At 50.9% G+C, this 19,676-nt stretch overlaps 1 protein-coding gene across 2 annotated transcripts in view; it reads right to left on the bottom strand.

Annotated features, from left to right (window-relative positions):
- Window positions 1-19,676, bottom strand: part of AK8 (adenylate kinase 8) — a 119,235-nt gene that overhangs the window by 59,270 nt on the left and 40,289 nt on the right. Inside the window, exons 6-10 of one of the 2 annotated variants that reach the window (XM_025888431.2) lie at window positions 19,311-19,392; window positions 18,693-18,764; window positions 17,311-17,511; window positions 14,263-14,394; window positions 5,779-5,868 (exon numbers count right to left, since the gene is read on the bottom strand). In XM_025888431.2, the coding sequence (XP_025744216.1) occupies window positions 5,779-5,868; window positions 14,263-14,394; window positions 17,311-17,511; window positions 18,693-18,764; window positions 19,311-19,392 (577 nt within the window). The remainder of the gene's footprint in view (window positions 1-5,778; window positions 5,869-14,262; window positions 14,395-17,310; window positions 17,512-18,692; window positions 18,765-19,310; window positions 19,393-19,676) is intronic. The other variant, XM_073905564.1, reaches the window with a different exon arrangement.

Here is a 19,676-nt window from a genome sequence, read left to right as displayed (position 1 = left end):
TTCAACTCGGCAACTCCTTGCAAGTTTGTAACAAAAGAGAAAAGCTGGTCTATTGTCGAATCTTTAGTGTGCATTTAGTGCTGAGAATATTAATTCCCCCTAAAAAGGGCGGCAGGCAGCTCGGCGGACCTCTGATCTGCGGCCCCTGGGAGGCGGATGCATGGAAGGCTCCGGAAGCGCTCGTGATCATGCCAATTTGGGGCCGGTGTGGCTGGTGTGTGTTACGGGGGCTGCGTTTGCTGTGGCGAGGGTTCGTGGCCGGAAAGGGTGCAAATGAGCCTCAAATTGCCCCCCAAATCTCCCGCCTCCGCTTGGCTTCGCTCAGGCCAGGAGGGGGCCTCTCCAGACAGCGGTGTTTAGGAAAGAGGAGGGCGTGCGGGAGGGGGCACAGGGGACGCTGGCTAATGATCTGTCTTCCCCATTACTTTTCCGCCGCATAGGGACCGGCACTCTTCGGGGAAAGTTATTACGCCAATTAAACAGCTGTTTTCTCACCTGGAAGTCCCTATTTGCCTGGCGTGTGCACCCAGGAGTTTGGGCCTTCGGGGAACTGAACTGCTCTAGCTGCTGGGGCTGCCAGCCCGGTGGGTTGGTGACAGAGGTGACGGGACTTAGGAGCCCACTGTAATTTGGCCGACAGGCCGGCGGGCAGGGGTTGGAAGGCACAGCTCTGTGCCTCTCCTGGAGAGCCTCCTAGAGGCTGCCTCAAATGCCACCACTGGGGATGCACCCGCACTGGCAGTCCCCTGACCTGACAATCCCAACACGTTCTGAGGGCAATTCGGTTGGATCAAGGCGAACACCTCACACATTTAGGGCAAAGACTGAAGGCAGCAAGGACAAGATACGCCTTTGGCTGTTTCTACTATCATCCCTGGGTAGCTGTTCTCTAGAGAAAGCCCAAGCAACGTTGGAGAAAGGAAACGATTATCAGAGCCGGGGTAGAAGGCAGCCCTTCTGAACAAAAGAGACGGTCACGTACCACTAATTCGACCTAGCAATCTGGAAGGAGGTCGGATCTCCCACCACCAGCCTCTGGACCATGAGTTCTGGCTGAAATACCTGAGGGAAGGGATAAAAATAAAGCAGTGCAGACTTCTTGCTGATGGCCCGAGTTGAGGCCGGGAGGAAGGCTGGTTTCCATGTGAAATGAAAACTGGAGAACCAGACCGTCCAATGGGCAAAGACAGAACAGGTGCCTTCCTTGTGACACTCTAGGCCTCCAGAATGAGGAAATCCCACCTTCCACAAGACCCCTTCATAGGAATGACACCCCAGGGAAGGAGCTGAGCACCTCATGTTGGAGGTGGTGACCATTGTGAGTCACCACTGATTTAGGCAGAGTTGAGATCTCGGGGCTCCTTTGCCTGATTTTGGGGAGAAAAAGCACATCAGCACACATCGGCATTGTACACACTGGCATCTAATTTTAAATGGTATATAAACAGCTGAGAACTGATTTTTTTCCAAAACCCCAGAATAGTTTTTATTTGTTTCATACCCACGTGAAAGTGACAGGAGCTTCCCGGCAGCTAAGCCTGCATGATTTAAGGCCCAGACCCATGTGCTGTGCGCAGCCCAAACTCCCGTTGCCTGTAATGGAGGTTGCCTGCATACATAAAGAACACGGCATGCAGAACCCTGGGGAATAAATTTGTTCTGTTCGCTGCAGCTAGAGTCGGAATGAGTTTAGGAGGTCAGACCTATATATTTCAAAGTCCAGGACACAGAGGAAGCATCTCCCCAACTTCTGTCCACGGTGCGGTCGCCAAGAGCCTAGGATCAAGAGATTTAGGATGGGCTATGATGGGCCCTGGAGCCCTCTGCCCAGTAAATGTGGAAAGATGGGAAAACAACAGTTATTAATTTTGCTGCTGATTCCAAAGAAGGAGGTGTTGGCAGCACCTGTGAGGATGGAAGAGAACATAACTAAGTCTGCAGAGGTTGCGACTGGGACATAACAGCATGAGGCCCCACGGCGGGGGGGACTAAGAGGAAGTGGCTCCATTGGGGGGAAAGATGACATCTGGATCTATTCTGCTGCACTGGCGATGGTGGTGACGGTGACCGTGAGGGTGGCCGAGATGCACCGCCATCACAAAGCTGCGAGTCTCTGGGGCTTGCAGCTCCAAGGTGAGCAGAGAGAGGGCAAGAGCCCGTGATGGCAAGGGTCCCAGTGAGAGCCGGGCAGGAGGGCTGGCTTGCAGGCCAGCAGCCAGGGGCACAGGGCAGAGTCCCCAGCACGGGAGGTCTGGTACCCAGAAGGGTACTGCCCAGAATGGGGGGTGGTGAGTGGGTTTCTGCACTGGGGCGGCTACACGGAGGGATGCTCTGGTGGTGGCATCGGCCAGCTCTGCCCAGGGTGATGGGGCTTCTCAGCCCTGACGAGAATCTCTGCCCCTTTAGCTGAGCCTCCTGAACCTTCTGGATTTCACATGTGAAAACACATGCAGGGGAGTGGCCAGGCACTCTTCGTGTTCCCAGGAATGCTGCTGGCACCCAGGGCAGAGATATTTGAAGCACGCCTAGGCTTCTGAAGACAGACAACCAACAGGCCCCAAGAACAATGGAGGACCATCACGATCTCGCTCTGCTGGAATTCTGCCAATGGGCTGCAAGTGTTGGGGGGAGAGGGTGCCTTGTTGCTCTCGGTAGGGAGGGGACACCTTCTGAGCCCAGGGCAGCATCTGGGGGAGGAATTCTGCTCCCCTGCCCTTTGCCCCAACTCTTCCCCAGAGAGGAGAGTCGTTGGTTGGACTGGCCCCATCCCTCCGGCTCCCATCCTCCAGCCGGCTGGCCCTTGCCCCCAGCGGGGGGGGCTGCCCTCCCCATGCCTGCTTCCACTCAGTTAGGGTTCTTCCTGGGGAAGGTGTGAGGCCGGTCTCCCCATCTCTGCTGTCAGGGTGTGGCCATTTATCAGGAGAAGGGGTCTCCACTGGCTAGTCCCCAGGCCTGGACTGGGAAGCCATGTCAGGAAAGCCAAGTGTGCCCTCACGGCCCTGCCGTGTTTCCATCTGATGCCCCCAGAGAGGTCCGCCTCCCACTGGGCTCAGAACTCGGGGTGCAGGGAGGTGACCTGCACCCAGGGCCCAGATGGGTGATGGACTCGGCCTCAGGGGGCTTCGGCGGGGCTGCCAACTGCAGTGACTGGCAGATAAGCAAGGCCGTGGTTGGCTAAGCAGAGCCTCAGTGTTCAGTCTGACCTTCCCTTCAAAACCGAGCTGGGTCAGAATCATTTACATTTTCTTCCTGTTTCAGCTGGTGGCCAAGTGGGTCCCCGCCAGACCTGGGTGGCTCCGGCACCCCTCCTGTGTGAGCCCCGCGCCATGGCTCTCTCAGCAGCTTCTGCATGGCCCATGATGAGACCTCGTTAGTGGCTATGAATGTAAATGCACTCTTTGTTATCCCTGCGAGATCAGGATTAGTGAAACAGCAGAATTTATTGCTTCTGTTAGGAAGATACGGTAGTGGTTGCTGTCGTGTCTTTAATTTTGGGGGAAGCGCAGAAGCACAGAGGGCCAAGTCAACAGCAGGGCGCAGAGGAGACAATGGAGAGCAGAGCCCAGCTTTACAGGGACCGGCGCCTCCAGGCTCCTTTGGAGTCACCAAAGAACCCAAAGCAGAAACCAGTTCCGCCTCTTGCCCACCACTGGAAAGACCCTGGGGTTTATTTTCAGCAGTCGGGGGAACAAGGGATCTGAAGGTGCCCCTGTGCTGCTGACTGTGGGGACAGAGGAAGGGGCTCTGGGACCCGGAGGGGGCGACGAAGCAGATGCTCCCCGGAGCCTCCGGAGGGCGCGCAGCCACACCTGGAACCCACACCTGGGGGCCAGGACTTCCGACTTCCAGAACGGTCAGGTAACAAAACAGGTGCTGTTTTCAACCACTGAGTCTGTCGCAGCAGCGACAGAAAATGAGAGATGGCAGAGACACGGAAGACAGCATCCAGCGCACCAGGCAGGGACGGCTCTCCCCCTGTGCCCCATCGACCCTACTGCGTCAGGGCTGTTCGCGAGCCTGCGCAGGTACGAGGGGATTCATTACGGTGTTTCTGAGGGAGGGCAAATTTGGAAACCACCTAAATGCTTACTTTTGGTAACTCCTTATTTTGAAAAAAACCCAAAAGGACAGAAAAGCTGCAAGAAGAGCCAGAGCTCCCACGTGCCCTTGCCCGAGATCTGCCGACCGTGAGCGCAGCCTCATCTGTCCGGTCACGGTCTTTCTCTCTGAACCATTACGTGCTTGTTAGTGGGGAGTTAAATTGTCCTCCAGTCCGTGCAGGGGACAATTTTGCAGTAAAAATTAAAATGATATAAATCTGTGAACTTATTATATTCACCCACTTATTCAACAAATGTTCCTTAGGGTGCCAAGGACCAGCGGCGCCCGCGCCTGAGAATGGGGAGTGGCATCACGGGAAGGAGACAGCTCGGGTGTGTTCGGGCACCGGGACTCTCCGACAGCACGCCTGCCAAAGCTCCGGCTGTGCACACCACGTCCCGCCCTGTGGGAACCCTGCCCGGGAACCTAGGGACTCCCGTCCCCATCTCACCACGGAGAGGCCTCAGGCTCTGACAAGGGCTGCATGGCTCTCACCGGGGCAGCTCCGGGATCCGAACCAGACAGGGTGGCACCGAAGCGCACACTGGCTTTCATTCCTGCCTGGAGCTTCCTGCTTCTACTGCCTTTGCTTTATACCCTCGTGATGGAGGGATGAACAGACTCTCGTCCACCTGCCTTTATGCAGATCACTGTGTCCAAAGGAGCTGACCCCGCCTCACCTGAACCTCATGCTGGGGGAATGGAGAGTCTTAAAGGGGGCTTGGGAGAGCCAAGCCAGGACACGGTCCCAGGGGGCCCTCAGCTGATGGGTTAGGAGTAAGCTGCCTGTTCTCAGGCTCATCCCCCAAACTGCTCTACCCAGAAAATGGTAGAAGACAACCAACAAGCCCTCTGCTGGGAGGGTGTCCTCATCAAGGCACGCATCGTCTCCACAGGGCAGCTTTTGTTCTGGGTTTTCTCCACAAGGACACGTTCCCAGAAGACCTGGTGACTGCACCGGGGAGTGACAGTGCTTTAGGCAGGAGGGGAAGATATGAGGGTGTGTGTGGCGCCCTGCCCAGGGAGGAAACACCACGTCCGGAGGGGCTCCGATGTGAACTGGCCGTGCAGCCTCAGCAGCCTGGCCCCTTCTCCATGGCTCATCTGTGGGCCCAGGAAATTGACCTAGAACGATCTCACGGGCGCCCTTCCTGGGGCTGACGGAGAACGCTTCCAGACAGTAGATCACAGAGGGGCCTGAAAGGACGATATGGGCCCGCCTCCCTCCTCCAAGCCCCTGAGGACCGGTGGCCACTCAACCCTGGTATCTGCAAAGCTGTCTGAACTTTCTGGCTCTTGACTTCTGCTTAAATCAGAATATTGGCCCACAGTAATTCTGCATGCCCAATAATCAAGGATGTGGGCAGCTGTGTGGCCTCTCCTGGCTCACAATTTTAAGAGTTCTCACTTACGGAAAGCATACATCCTCGAGAAACAGAAATATCCCCAACCTCCAGGGATAACACACCATGGCTACCCTCCCCCGCCCCAGCCCGGCTCAGGGCCCCGGGCCCTGCCGGGGAGCAAAGGCAGAGCCTCTGCTGACAGGAAAGCCCAGTTTCCATTTCCCAGCTACTGTCCCCGGGCCGAGCCCCCTGGTGCCTGGCGAGCCTCATCCGGCACAATCTGCCCCCCGGAGCCCGAACGGCCATGGCCGTTGAGCAACGTGTGGCCTACCTGCCATCTCCTTCTGAAAATAGGGCTGGATGAGCTCCCCGAATTTTGACTCATCTGCTACAGCCTCTTTCAACAGTTGCCCACAGTGGACTGGAGGAGAGAGGAACAGAAAGGCATCCATTAAATTTTCAACAGAAGGAAGGACAAGAAAAAAAAAGAAGCCCTGGTGCTACCTGCTGGGGGAAAAAAGGTCAGTGAGAAAAATATAAAAGGGTTTTTCTGAGTGTGGGTGTGTGTCCAAGTGAAAGCAACTATCAAAAAGAACCTGGGGAATAAAAAAGAAGCTGAGGAGGAAGGTGCAGAATGAGAGGGATGCATTTGGCCGAGAAGGGGTGAAAACTGGACGGTGCGGGGCGGACACGACGGGACGTGCCACCCGCGGGCTCCCGCAGGGCCTCACTCAGCCCGGGGTCGCGACGCCACTCTGCCCGGGGCCGCGCGGAGCCACCTGTTTGCTCGTGTCCACACCGTTGTTGCGCCGGGGAGGCTGGGGGAGCTCGCTGTCCCCACAGACCTTCCCGTGGGCCAGGTGTTCCCATGGGACACCGGCTGTGTTTACAGGAGAGATGGCCGCGCTCATGACTAAGGCAGCTCGCTGGGGCTGCCCGGCCAGTAGCCACCAACCGTCTTCGGATGTATGGCCCATGCAGACAGGAGCCTTTCTCTCGTGAGCCCCATCGGGTCTCCAGACCCCAGCCGTGGCCACCACACGGACACCGGCGAGCCAGAGCTGGTGGCTTGCACAAACCCAGCCTACGCTGTCCTTGGCGGTGAGCCGCTAAGAGCCCAAGCTGGAAGGAAGGTTCGGCTACGTTTCCATGACGGGTTGACTGCACAGTCTTGCTTTTCTTAACTTTAAGACCAAGGGGTTTTCTTTATATATTAAAGAAACCAAACACCACTCCTAAAATTAAGGGAAAACGGTGAATGTTTAAGAGCACGACCATCACCAAAGCCTCACCTCTCCGAGTGATGTGCTTGACTCACTGTGTGAAGGACAGCAGTGATCACATTGAAAGTGGCTGGCAGTGCCACTTGCTGAGGGAACAGGGGGGATGATGAAGGCCAGCGGTGACTGAGACCTTTCTACATGCCAAGCACTGTGCTCAGTATGCAAAGGGATGGAGCAACCTGTCCCAGGTCATAGAACCACTAGGCAGCCAAGCTGGGATTCTAACCCATGGCTGTGTGATATCAAACCCACACTTTGCTTCCATTTCTGGCCAGATGTCATATGTACCTTCTGCTATAAAACTGACCAAAATATGTGAAACAACTCTTTTCAGGCACTGGACTCCTGACAGCATGGGGCTGTGACTCTTGAGAGAAGCGGGAGACACCCTAAGTGAGTCCCACCTGCCCCCTGGATTTCTATCTACAAGCACTTTTTAAAAATTTTTTTATTGTTATGTTAATCACCATACATCATTAGTTTTTGATGTCCTATAAGCACTTTTTAAACCACAGCACAGCACAGGAGAAGGGGAGACAAACTCAGAACAGCGGGAAGCAAAGACTGGATTGAGAGCTGGGATTTGGGGAACCTGGAATAGAAGAGAGCTGTGCAGAGAAGTAGCTTCAGAAGTCCTCATGGGGACTCACTGGGGTCTTTGGTCAAGGCAAAGCTGCACACGTGGTGGGTGAGACTGCCCTCACCCAGGCCCTGCAGAGAAAAGCTCCCTGGAGGCTGTGCACTGAGGGGGAGGCACACAGTGCAGGGGGTCGCTGATGCACGGACAGCTGGGGAGAGAGGCGGGGCCGGGGCCCGGTCAGCCGAGACTCCGGGTATGAGGGCCCACGCGCCCAAGAGGACGCACACTCTGGCGGCACCTGAACAAACACTGAGAGTCAGCCTCCACGGGAATCAAGCTGATCCTGCAGCAAGTTAACTGCCTGTTAGAACTCAACTCTTAACTCAATGTTCTTAAAGCAGAACCATACAATCCAGACTTTCAGCAATGGGGGAACCACGATGTCTAGTATATAATAAAAAACTACTTGAGATGCAAAAATCAATCAATCAGTTGGCGGGGATGTGGAGAAAGGGGAACCCTCCTACACTGTTGGTGGGAATGCAAGCTGGTGCAACCACTCTGGAAAACAGTATGGAGGTTCCTCAAACAGTTGAAAATAGAGGTACCGTACGATCCAGCAATTGCACTACTGGGTATTTACCACAAAGATACAAATGTAGGGATCCGAAGGGGTACGTGCACCCCGATGTTTATAGCAGCAATGTCCACAATAGCCAAACTGTGGAAAGAGCCAAGATGTCCATCGACAGATGAATGGATAAAGAAGATGTGGTATATATACACAATGGAATATTATGCAGCCATCAAAAGGAATGAGATCTTGCCATTTGCAATGACGTGGATGGAACTGGAGGGTGTTATGCTGAGTGAAATAAGTCAATCAGAGAAAGACAAGTATCATATGACCTCACTGATATGAGGAATTCTTAATATCAGGAAACAAACTGAGTGTTGCTGGAGTGGTGGGGGGTGGGAAGGATGGGGTGGCTGGGTGATAGACAGTGGATAGGGTATGTGCTATGGTGAGCGCTGTGAATTGTGCAAGACTGTTGAATCACAGATCTGTACTTCTGAAACAAATAATGCAACATATGTTAAGAAAAAAGAAAAAGAAGAAGATAGCAAGAGGGGAAGAATGAAGGGGAGTAAGTCAGAGGGGGAGATGAACCATGAGAGACGATGGACTCTGAAAAACAAACTGAGGATTCTAGAGGGGAGGAGGGTGGGGGGATGGGTTAGTCTGGTGATGGGTATTAAAGAGGGCACATTCTGCGTGGAGCACTGGGTGTTACGCACAAACAATGAATCATGGAACACTACATCAAGAACTAATGATGTAATGTATGGTGATTAACATAACAATAAAACAATTTTAAAAAATCAATCAATCAATCAGGAAAGTGTGATCCCTACAAAGAGAGAAAACAGGCTACAGAATCAGATCAAGAGATGACATGGATGTCAGAACAAGCACATGAGAACTATACAACAGCTATTATAAATATGTTTAAAACTGTAAAGGAAAAGACAGTTAAATGAGTGAACAGGTGGGGAATCCCAGCAGAGAAATGGAAACTATATAAAAGAACCAGATGCAAATTCTAGACTGGAAAATACAGTATCTTAAGTGGAAAAATCCTTGGATAAGCTACAATCCATGAATCTGAAGAGAGGAAAACAGGCCATAGGAAGTATCCAAACTGAGGCAAAGAGAAGGTTAAGGGAGAATAGCAAGAATAGACCCACAGGACCCAGGGGACAGTATCAGTTAGTCTCACACGTGTAATCAGAGTTCCAGGAAGGAGAGAGAAAGAGAGGGAGGGAAGGAGGGAGAGAGAGAGAGAATGGGAGGGAAGTGGGGGAGATAGGGGAAAATGGAGGGAGGGAGTGAGGAGGAGAGAGGGAGGGACATGGGGGGACAGAGAGGCAGAAAAAAATTTTTGAGAAAATAATGGCAAGAGAATTTCAAAAACTGAAGAAAAATATTTCAAAATGTGGTGAAAAATATCAATCCACAGATCCGAGAATCTCGGCGACCCAAGCAGAATAAACATAAAGTAAACCCCACCTTGATACTTGATAGTTAAATTTCTGAAAACCAAAGACAAAGAGAAAATACTGAAAGCAGCTGGGTGGGGGAGATGCTTTATATGTAGGGAAAAAAGGATAAAAATAATCTCCAAGTTCTCATCAGAAGCAACGCAAGCCGTAAGACAATGGGATGACATGTTTAAAGCACTAAGAGGAAAACACCTGTCAACATAGATTTCTTTTCTTTTCTTTTCTTTTTTAAACGATTTTATTTATTCATTTGAGACAGAGAGATACAGAGAGAGAGATACAGAGAGAGAGGGCATGAGCAGGGAGAGAGGCAGAGGGAGAGGGAGAAGCAGGCTCCTGGCTGAGCAGGGAGCCAAACGCGGGGCTTGATCCCAGGACTCTGGGATCATGACCTGAGCCGAAGGCAGACGCCTAACCATCTGAGCCATCCAGGCGCCCTCAACATAGATTTCTATGTGCAGGAGAAGCGTCCTTCAAGAATGAAGGCAGAATAAAGACATTTTCAGCAGATAAAAGCTGAATTTGTCACCAGCAGACCTGCACTACAAGAAATGTTAAAGGAAGTTCTTTAGGCGGAAAGAGAATGATATCAGATGGAAATGTAGATCTAAACAAACAGGTGTTGATATGTGTGGGTACCTAACAGAGCCTTTCCCCCTCATTTCTTCCCTTAAAAAACCAAATGACTAAAGCAAAAATAATTGCAATATATTGTAGAGTTTATAACATGTAGAAATAAAATGTATGACCAAAAATAGCACACAGGAGAGGAGCAAGGTAAGTGGAAAGACGTCCGCTGTGGGTTCTCCTGTTACTGTTATTATTATATACACATAATAGCATATATATTAATTATATATATATTAATATATATATTAATAACTTCTGTTATTAACTCATAGGCACACCATGAGGAATAAATGATGCTATGTGACCCCTAGAGCAACCACTAACAAAACAAAGCAGAGAGATACAGCTGAAAAGGCAACGGAGGAAATAAAATGCATTACTGAACAACATCTGGTTAATCCAACAGTTAGCATGAAAGGAGGAACAGAGAAGAGGTAACGGAAGGCAAAAAACCAGAACGGTAGGCTTGAAGCCATACTAAAAACTACTTAAAATAGAGATGAACTGAACCCTTCGATTAAAAGGCAGAAAATGTCAGACTGGATTTTTAAGAAAGAAAGACCCAAGCACACGTTGTGTACAAGACACATATTTAGAATATAAGACACAGATAATTTAGAAGAAAAAGGACAATATATACCATCCGGACACTCATCATAAGAGAGCCGGAGGGGCTCCGTGACTATCAGACAGTACTCTTCAAGCAAGGGCATTACCGGAGACACAGCAGAGCATTTCCTAAGGAGAAAGGGGTCATTTCATCACGAAGACACAGCAGTCCTCAGTGTACATGCTCCCTGTAACGTGGCTTCAAATGACATGAGGCAGAGACTGGCAGAGCAGAAGACTCGTCCACAATCAGAGATGGAGATTTTAATGTATCTCCCTCGGTAACTGAAATCATAGTAGTGAGAAATCATAAAGGACAGGGAAGAACTGCACACACCCATCAAACATCTTATCCTAACTGACATTGGTGGAGCAGTATTACCCACCGAGGCCAGAGTACATATTCTTTTCAAGTGCACATGGAATCCACCCATAGAGACCCCATGCTGAGCCATAAAAAAGTATCAGTAAATTTCAAAGGACCGAAACCATATAAGGTACGTTCTCTGAGCACAATAGAATTTAGAAATCAATACTCCTCCCCCAAATCTGGAAAATTCCCAAATACCTGGAAATTAAGCAATACACTTATACATAATACTTAAGTCAAAAAAGAAACCATGATGAGCGTCCGACTCTTGGTTTCAGCTCAGGTTGTGATGTCAGGGTCATGGGATCGAGCCCCACGTCAGGCTCCACGCTCAGCGTGGTCTGCTTGAGATCCTCTTTCCCTCTGCCCCTCCCTCTCGTGTTCCCTCTCTCTCTCAAATGAATAAATAAAGAAAAAGAAACCACAAGGCAGGTAAGAAAATATTTTGAACTGAATGATAAAACACAACACATTAAAATTTTGTGAGATGCAGCTAAAGAAGGGCTTAGAGGAAAATGTGGAGTGTTCAGGGCTTATATTAGGAAAGAATGGTTTAAAACTCCCGCCTACAACCACCTCGCTCCACAGTGTCCTGTGAAGAAAACACTGTAACAGTCTCCTCTCTCCTAATGGCTCCCAGCACCAAGGCTCTGGACACAGTCAGACCTGGAACTACATTGGGATAAACTCATCTCACCTTGTTCACTGCCCCCCCCAGCCCAGCCCTGCACTTATGGATCCCTATGTTCCGCTCTGGTTCTTTCTACACCTTTCCTGCACTGCGTAGAATAGGCATTCAATGAGGATGATTATGATATATGTATTTTAATTAAAAAAAAAAAACCTTAAGTAATCTTTATACCCAACGTGGGGCTCAAACTCACAACTCCGAGATCAAGAGCCGCACGCTCTACCAACTGAGCCAGCCAGCTGCCCCTATGATCATGATATTTTAATAAAATTCTTCATGGTGGTCTCTGGTCAGAAAATTCATGCTCATTGCAAAAAAAAAAAAAATCAGAGTTGTATAACATGCCACTGTACAGAGACAGCCAGTTTGATGTGTGGATGTTCCTTCAGATGGTTTCTGAGCGAACACTAACACACTTTTTAAACAAAAATGAGATCATCCCCCGAACACTGTTGAATGACTGGCTCTCCACCCCCTCCCTCATTAAACAACAGACCACGGACATCGAGTCACTTTACAGGTTTCTTTTTAAGAGCTGCCTCTTCGTTTTAACTAATAATGACATAATTAGTGCTCTAGTACATGGGTTTCCCACAGCTTACCTAACTATCCCTCTTATTAACAGAGTTCGGGTTGCCCTGACTTTCGTGATGCCCCCTCACATCTGTTGTTCAATGTCTGAGGGTTTCAGTAGAATCGAATCCACAGAGTGAAGTCACTGGACCCCAGGATTTGCGGGGTTCACACCAACGGTGCCTCTGTCTTCCAAAAAGTTGTGCCTTTTTATATTCTCACCGATTATAAACCCAAGTCTTCCGATCAACCTTGTTGGCGTGAACATTGGGTTGCTTGCTTGTTCAGAGCTGTTTTCCTGTCACATGGGGAGATAGGAGCCGAGCTGGGGGTGGCCACGGGGGAGCAGGCAGCTCCAGGAGCCCTGGGCGCACACAGGCCTCTGCAGAGAACCCTCTGTGGACAGCGCCTCTGCCAACTGGAGCTCCCTCAGATGGGTTTACTGAATTCTCGTGATGTCTTGTCCCTACCAAGAACGCCTTCGAGAAATGTGAACTTTCTGAGTTAGCTCAATTACCGAAAAAAAGCCCCCAAATGGCTCTTTAGCTACAAAGCAGAAACCGAGATAAACGTTTCTGTTTTCATTTTTGGAAGAAATCTAAGCCTATAATTTCATTTTTCGTGATTGGTATGCGGAAAACAATGTAAAGTGAAAAATGTTTTTCTTGAATGTCGGCATAAACAGCATACGGCACTCAACGGTCACTGAAATAAGGCTGGCTGTGTGCTGTATTAGGTATTGTGTTGAGGGTTGAGGCTTTTAGAGGTGCCCTCCGCCATTCCCACCCTTGGCGCCACAGTCCCCTCCGTATACACGTGGGTGCAGGGGCAAGCAGGCAAGTGCTCACTCTTACCAAAGGAGCCACAACCACAGCTGCAAACTCAGCCTTATAATACTTCAAGAGGTAAACCCCAAAAAAGAAAATACCTGAATAATTCAGTTTAAATTAAAAAAAAAAAAATCCATGCAAGCAAAAGCCTTTTTCATCCTGAGGTGCCCAGAGTGTTTTTCCATGCTAATCGAACCAGAGTATGACTATTTAGTGTTTTCACAAGACTACTAATAGGACTAACACTGTTTTTCATTACTAATCAGAATAGTCACTCAGTTCCCTAGCTTCATGTTAGGGGTACGATTTTTGTTACTGACTCCTATCAGTGGCTTCGGGATTTTATATTGGAGGAGACCCACTTGAAAAGTGTCTTTACTGAAAACTTGATCCTCCCGGGGTGGCACATACATATTCGTGTGTGTTTGTATACACATGTATTTGATGGTGTATCTGCAGAATTTGGAGGCATATATATGCATGTTTTTATGTTTGGGGCGCAGGACTCTTTTTTTCTTCATAACTAGAGGTGACTCGGCCTTGTGGAGCATTTCCTGGAAGTGGTGTGGGTGGCGAGGGTGGTTCCTGCTTCTTCCTCCTTTCCCCTCCTATCCTCCGGAAGGCAGGCTGGCATCTCCCCCCGCCTGGGACCACCTCGGGACAGGCCTGGAGAACTGATTTCAATATTTTCTCTCTTCCTGGTAAAATATTTACTGAAACTGTATGAGCCAGGCGTCATCGTCTGGTTCAGAAATTGTTTGCCTACAAGCACGCTGACCTGGGGGGTGGGGGGTGGGGGGTAGCCAAACAAGACCAGAGAAAAGAAATCAACAGCAGCGCTGGATTATACAAGAACTGTGGCTTGCAGGGAGGCCGAGGGGGCTGGGGGAAGAGCCCCTGGTGCAGAATCACCACTGCTCCAAAGGCTAGAACAAATGAAGATTGGAAAATGTGCTGGCTCTCTGGGCGGCAAACACGTTTTTAGTGGTTAATGTTTTTATGGCCATGTTCTTTGTGAGGAACAAAGCTGCTCCGTGCAAAGATGGACTACCTGAACATGTTGACAGCAGAGAGCAAGAAGAGAAGCGAGACTGATCTCCTCACCACCCTCCTAAGGCTGGAAAGCTTGGGAGGGCAGGGGGGCTGGGGAAGTTTCTGGAAACAGGGCACAGCCGGGGCACTCACCATTGACAAGGCCGTATTTCTGGGCCAGAAGGGCCGCCTGCAGACTTTTCCCACTGCCCGTGGGCCCACAAAGCAGCACCCGTGGGGTGAATGGGGCATTAGATCGATGGTTGGTTTGGACATAGGTCAGAGCTGGAAAGAGAGGATGTGAAGATAGTAAACTCAGGTCCTAAAGAAAGGGAAAGCAGCTGACATCACCTGTGCTCAGGCTCTTTTAATGGCAGTGATGATTTCTCTCACTTACAGGTGGAAACCCTCTGTGGGGCAGCGAGCGGCCATGGGGTGGGACCGCGGGGAAGGGGGAGGATTTCCGATTCAGGCCTGGGCACAAAGGCGGACGGGACCATGGATCCCCAGAAGCCACCCTCGGAGCACCGTCCACTCTGCATTTCCCTCCTGGTTGAAGGGGGGCGGGGTGTGCTGTCGGGTGGCTGGTCCCAAGACACAGGACACACACTGTTGGGTTGGGATGTTTCCAAACTGAACCCGGGCTGCACCTCCAGCCTGAAGCCCGGGACCAGGCCGGTCTCCCAGTGTCAGATGCAGACTTTGATAAATGCATCAGGCCTTGCGGGAGCCTCGCGCACGGGGACTCCTAAAGGACCTGGAAATTGGTAGAGAATAATTTCAGCTGCGCTCCATTGATTCCCAACTTTGTCGGGAGTCTCCAAAGAGGCAGTGATCAAACAGGTCCCGGGCGTGGGCAGATGCAGCCGTGCACCTGGCCCATGGCGTGTCCCGGCATTTGATGAACAAAGAAGAAGGGACACATGGGGCCAGCGTCCCCAACACAGAGGTGGCTGCACCATGGGGGGCACTGGATGCCAAAAGCTACGGAACATCCAACAGGTCACCCTGACCTGAGCAGCTGAGGAGGCAGTTATGGGGCAGCTGCTTGGCACCTGCTGAGGCCGAGGGCTGGTGCCAGCTCCCCAGCCACCCACACCAAAACAGGGTCTCCCTCCCCCAGCCTCGCCTTCTGCCAGGGACCCAGACCATCCTACACAAGGTCAGCCATGCACGGCCCTCTGATGGTTGTCCTGCCCTCAGATGGGTTCCATCCTGGCAAGGGGCTGAGCCACCATGCCACCTTCAGGGACCTGGCCCCCCTAAAACAAGGGACAGGGGCTGCGGGGTTTGCCAATCTCGCACCCATGACATTTGGGGCACATCCACCAGGTGCCAGGAGCACACTTCTGAGTTGTGACAACCACAAATGTCCCCGGGGTGGGAGTGGGGGCAAACGAGAAGCGAGAAGCCCTGGGATATTCTCTGTATGGATTTTGACCTCTCGAATCTTTGTAGGATATTTAATTGGAAGGATCATTATAGATACCACAATTCCCCTCATCTTTAGAACTAAGGGCACAGGTAAGTTAATCAACTGTCTTAAAGGTTGTGATATTGATCATCATCATAACGTCATACACACCAGCTTGTGTTAACTGCTAAGCAAAATACTCTGCGGGCACTATCTCATTCCATTGGTGCAACATTCCCCCGAGAGATGTATTATTCTTGCCCCATTTTACAGAGAGCTGGCAGGGCTGGGGGCACTCTCCAAAACCCACTGCCTGGGTAACATTTTCTGCCCCCGAGAATAAGCTGGAGGAAGGCATTCCAGCCCGCCAGAACTGCCATGATCCGGCACATCCGAAATGCACAAACACTACCGGCAAAGCAGCCTGCTTACAAATGATGCTTAATTTACAGTAAATAACTAAGTTAATTAGAAGTAATGATCCCCCAGACAGTCTCAACATCTAATTATTCTTTTTAAAAATATGTGGTTGCTGGATGCACTGCAGAGAGATTAAAAAAAACAACACAGAGAGAATTTTGCATTCCAATTTTCAATTTATCTGTCTGCATTATTAATTAATAATAATTAATATGCAGACACTCACATTTTTATTTACAATTCCAGGCATGAATTCTTTATGAACGATCATATGAACTCTTAAATTTAATTAAGTAATTTGGAAGTAATTAATGTGTAAATTCAGAATCATGCCATAAGATAAATGTGGTGGTTGTTTATCTTCAGAGTGCAGTGCTTGCTACTAAAGACCCTTCTGAGATGCAAAACCGCTGGAAAACGGTACGGTATCCACAGCCTGGTTGTTTTAGCGATATTTTCTAGACATCCCCCCACAGGTTGACTGACCCCCCTCGGGGAGTGAGGCTGTGCCGTCCCTGGGATCTCAGTGGAAGTCCACCAGCAGATGGGGGCCCAGGGAACAGCCAGGCCAGGGAGCTCAGAAGCACCTCCCCACCAAAACAAAACTTTTCTTAAAGAGATTTGAGAGAATATACCAAACAGGGCCGTTGTCAATGGTCCAGTGTCTTAGACACCTGCGCCAACATTTTTATTGTGTCATTTACCCAGATTGCGTAGAAGGGGATACCTGAGTGTGGAGACTATTATAAACTACAATTCAGCTGCTCTGGGATAGAATGGTTCTAGCTTTCCCTGGCCTTTTTGGACAGGACGTTGAGTCCCAGGAGCACTGACGTCTGACGTTACTGAGCTCTTCTCTGTCCCAGTTGCTAGATTCATGGCTGTGGATACATGATTTGCAGACTCCCATGTAATCCTCACCCAAGCCGATGAGGAAGACACGATTTTTGTTCCCATTTTAGGGATGACAAAACTGAGGCTGAGAGAGGTAAGAGACTCGCCGGAGAGCACACAGCTGATGTGCGGTGGGGATGAGATTTGAACACAGGGCCCCTGGCTCCAAAGTCTCAGGGCTCAACCTTCACCTACACACACGCACACGCACGCGCACGCACGCACACCTGCACGCACACGCACGCACACCTGCGCGCGCACGCGCACGCACGCACACCTGCACGCAAACGCAGGCACCTGCTCCAGCCACTTCCCATGAACCTTTGTTATTGCTCCAACAACAGTGCAGTGGTGGGGGTGGGGCTGCTTACCCCTGCCCTAAATGGACTCAAGACCCTGAGTCGTGTTGCGGGTTGACACTGGGATGCGGAGGGTTGAGGTGCATGGGGAACCCACTGCTGTTTGCGTTTTACCCTGGTAGAAGACGTCCACACACGGCTGGTCAGCATTGATGACTTTCAGGATTTTGGGGTAAGCGGGGAGGATCCTGATGATGTTCCTGTGATATTCCAGCAGTTTCCGTGCCGTCTCCAGCTCCGAGATGCCCCCCGGCACCATCAGTCGGTTCTGAATTTCAGATTCGGAGGGCCAGTCAAAGGTGGTGTGATAAATCTCTGCAAGGGGGAGAGGTACGTGGTCAGAGTCACCTGCCCAGAGGGCTCCAAGGCCACTGCTGCATCTGGCCAGAGGTGAGCCCTCTAGGGGCCGAAGCCTGTGAGAGTCCTAGGGGTATTCATCCCCCCTAAGCTGTGCAGGATGCGCTTTGGCTCTGGAGCTGCTCTTATGCTTCTCTTAACAATAACAAAAGGATGGGGCGCCTGGGTGGCTCAGTCGGTTAAGCGACTGCCTTCGCTCGGGTCATGATCATGGGGTCCCGGGATCGAGTCCCGCATCTGGCTCCCTGCTCGGCGGGGAGTCTGCTTCTCCCTCTGACCCTCTGCCCTCTCGTGCTCTCTATCTCTCATTCTCTCTCTCTCTCAAATAAATTAATAAAATCTTTTAAAAAAGAGTCTTAAAAAAAAAATAACAAAAGGATGAGGGGGCGCCTGCGTGGCGCTGTCAGTTGAGCCTCCGACCCTTAGTTTCCGCTAGGGTCATGGTCCTGGGGTCATGGGACCAAGCCCCATATCGGGCTCTGGCTCAGTGCAGAGTCTGCTTGGGATTCTGGCTCCCTCTGCCCCTCCCGCTCGTGCTCCCTCTCTTTCCAAAACGAATAAATAGATCTTTACAAAAAGAACGAAGGAACGAGGATTCTCGGCACAACAGGAAGGACAGTTGCGGCTCTTGAGTGCTCACTCTGCTGGGCCACTGCATGCGCTTGTTTTCACAGCAGTCAGAGCACAAGGCAGGTCTCACCCCAGGTACAGGTAAGGAAACCGAGTCTTGGCGATGTTAGGCAACTCATCCCACATTGCACAGATGGAAAGGGCGGGGCTGGGGTCCACGAACCCAGGGCTGTCTGCTGCCAAAGCCTGAGGCCAGAGGTCGAGGGCCCCGGGCCCCTGCTGAACTGTCTGGTCTTCGAGAGCTGAGACCCAGCTCAACCAGCTCAACATCTCCAGGGCTCCTCCTTCAGCCCCAGGGACCTCCAACTCCTCCTCTGCTGGAGTTTATCCCCTACCAAGTGACTTCCTGCTCCCAGCCCAGCCTGCAGCATCTGAGCCTCTGTGGCCCCCACGGGGCCCTCTGCGGGCGCCCCAAGTGGAAAAGGGCTCAGTAAACGGTGGGTGATGATCACGGATCAGCGATCATCTCTGAAGCTCCATGGAGTAGGGTGGGGCTGGAGATGGCATACCTCTCGTTTGAGGGTCGATTCTCTTCCCCAAGTTTCTCTCAATCAGGACAGTGTCTGGAGCGCTCAGCACAACTGGGCAGAAAAGGAAGACAGCACCACCAGGCATGTTGGGCAGCAGGTCCCAGACATTTGAATCTCGTGGGCTGATAACTTGTCTTAGGTCTCCCTTGCTGTGGGATGACACTAACACAAGCACCATCTCCCACCCCCACGAGTCCCGTAGAGGGATCGCGGCACCAAACCACGAAGATACTCTCAGCACAGCGGGCAGCCCACGCTTGCACATTTCACCTAACAACTTTCACTGGAATAACGCTCCGAGGAATGTCTTTGTGCGAAATGCTCTGGCCATATTTTGGACTATTTCCTCAGGCCTCTCAGATGTGGGATTCCTGGAACAAGGAGCCACCAGGTCAAAACAAAACCCCATTCTTCTAGGAGCAATCCCCAAATGCCTTTAGCTTGATGAAAAATTCAACTGTGTTGTCCTTGTTCCTGCTGGGTCTTGGCTGGTACAGAGCTGAGGGCGGGCGCTGGGAGGTGATACAGAGCAGGGTGCTCACTCATGGGGTGCGGGGACTGCCACCCTGGCCGGAGGGCCCCTCGCAGGCTACTCACTGACATGTCTGGGGGTGATCCCGAGGGTCTGGATCGACAGGGCCTGCTCCCGAGTTTCAGGGATGCCATCCAGAATCCAGCCCTAGGCAGAGAATTTGGAAAGGTGCTCATCTATTTTTACGTTTTAGATTTGTTTGGAATTATAAAAGGAATAACACAGCTTTATAGAGAAACTAGAACTTGTTAAAACAAAAGGAAGTAAATGTTTCTGATAGCCACATCACCCAGCTTAACAAGTACTCCCTATTATTGCATTCCCTTCTGAATCTTACATTTATGACTATAATCACAACATAGATATTTGATGTCCTGATTTTGTCCATCACCCATTATGGCTACCAAAACACTGCCTCCTATCAGCACGCC

This window comes from Callorhinus ursinus, unplaced genomic scaffold, assembly GCF_003265705.2.
Source record: "Callorhinus ursinus isolate GAN/ISIS: 27379988/994484 unplaced genomic scaffold, GSC_fseal_2.0 scaffold24, whole genome shotgun sequence".
Classification (NCBI taxonomy): Eukaryota; Metazoa; Chordata; class Mammalia; order Carnivora; family Otariidae; genus Callorhinus; species Callorhinus ursinus.
Note: the sequence above shows the minus strand (reverse complement) of the source record. Positions and strands in the feature narration are given on the sequence as shown.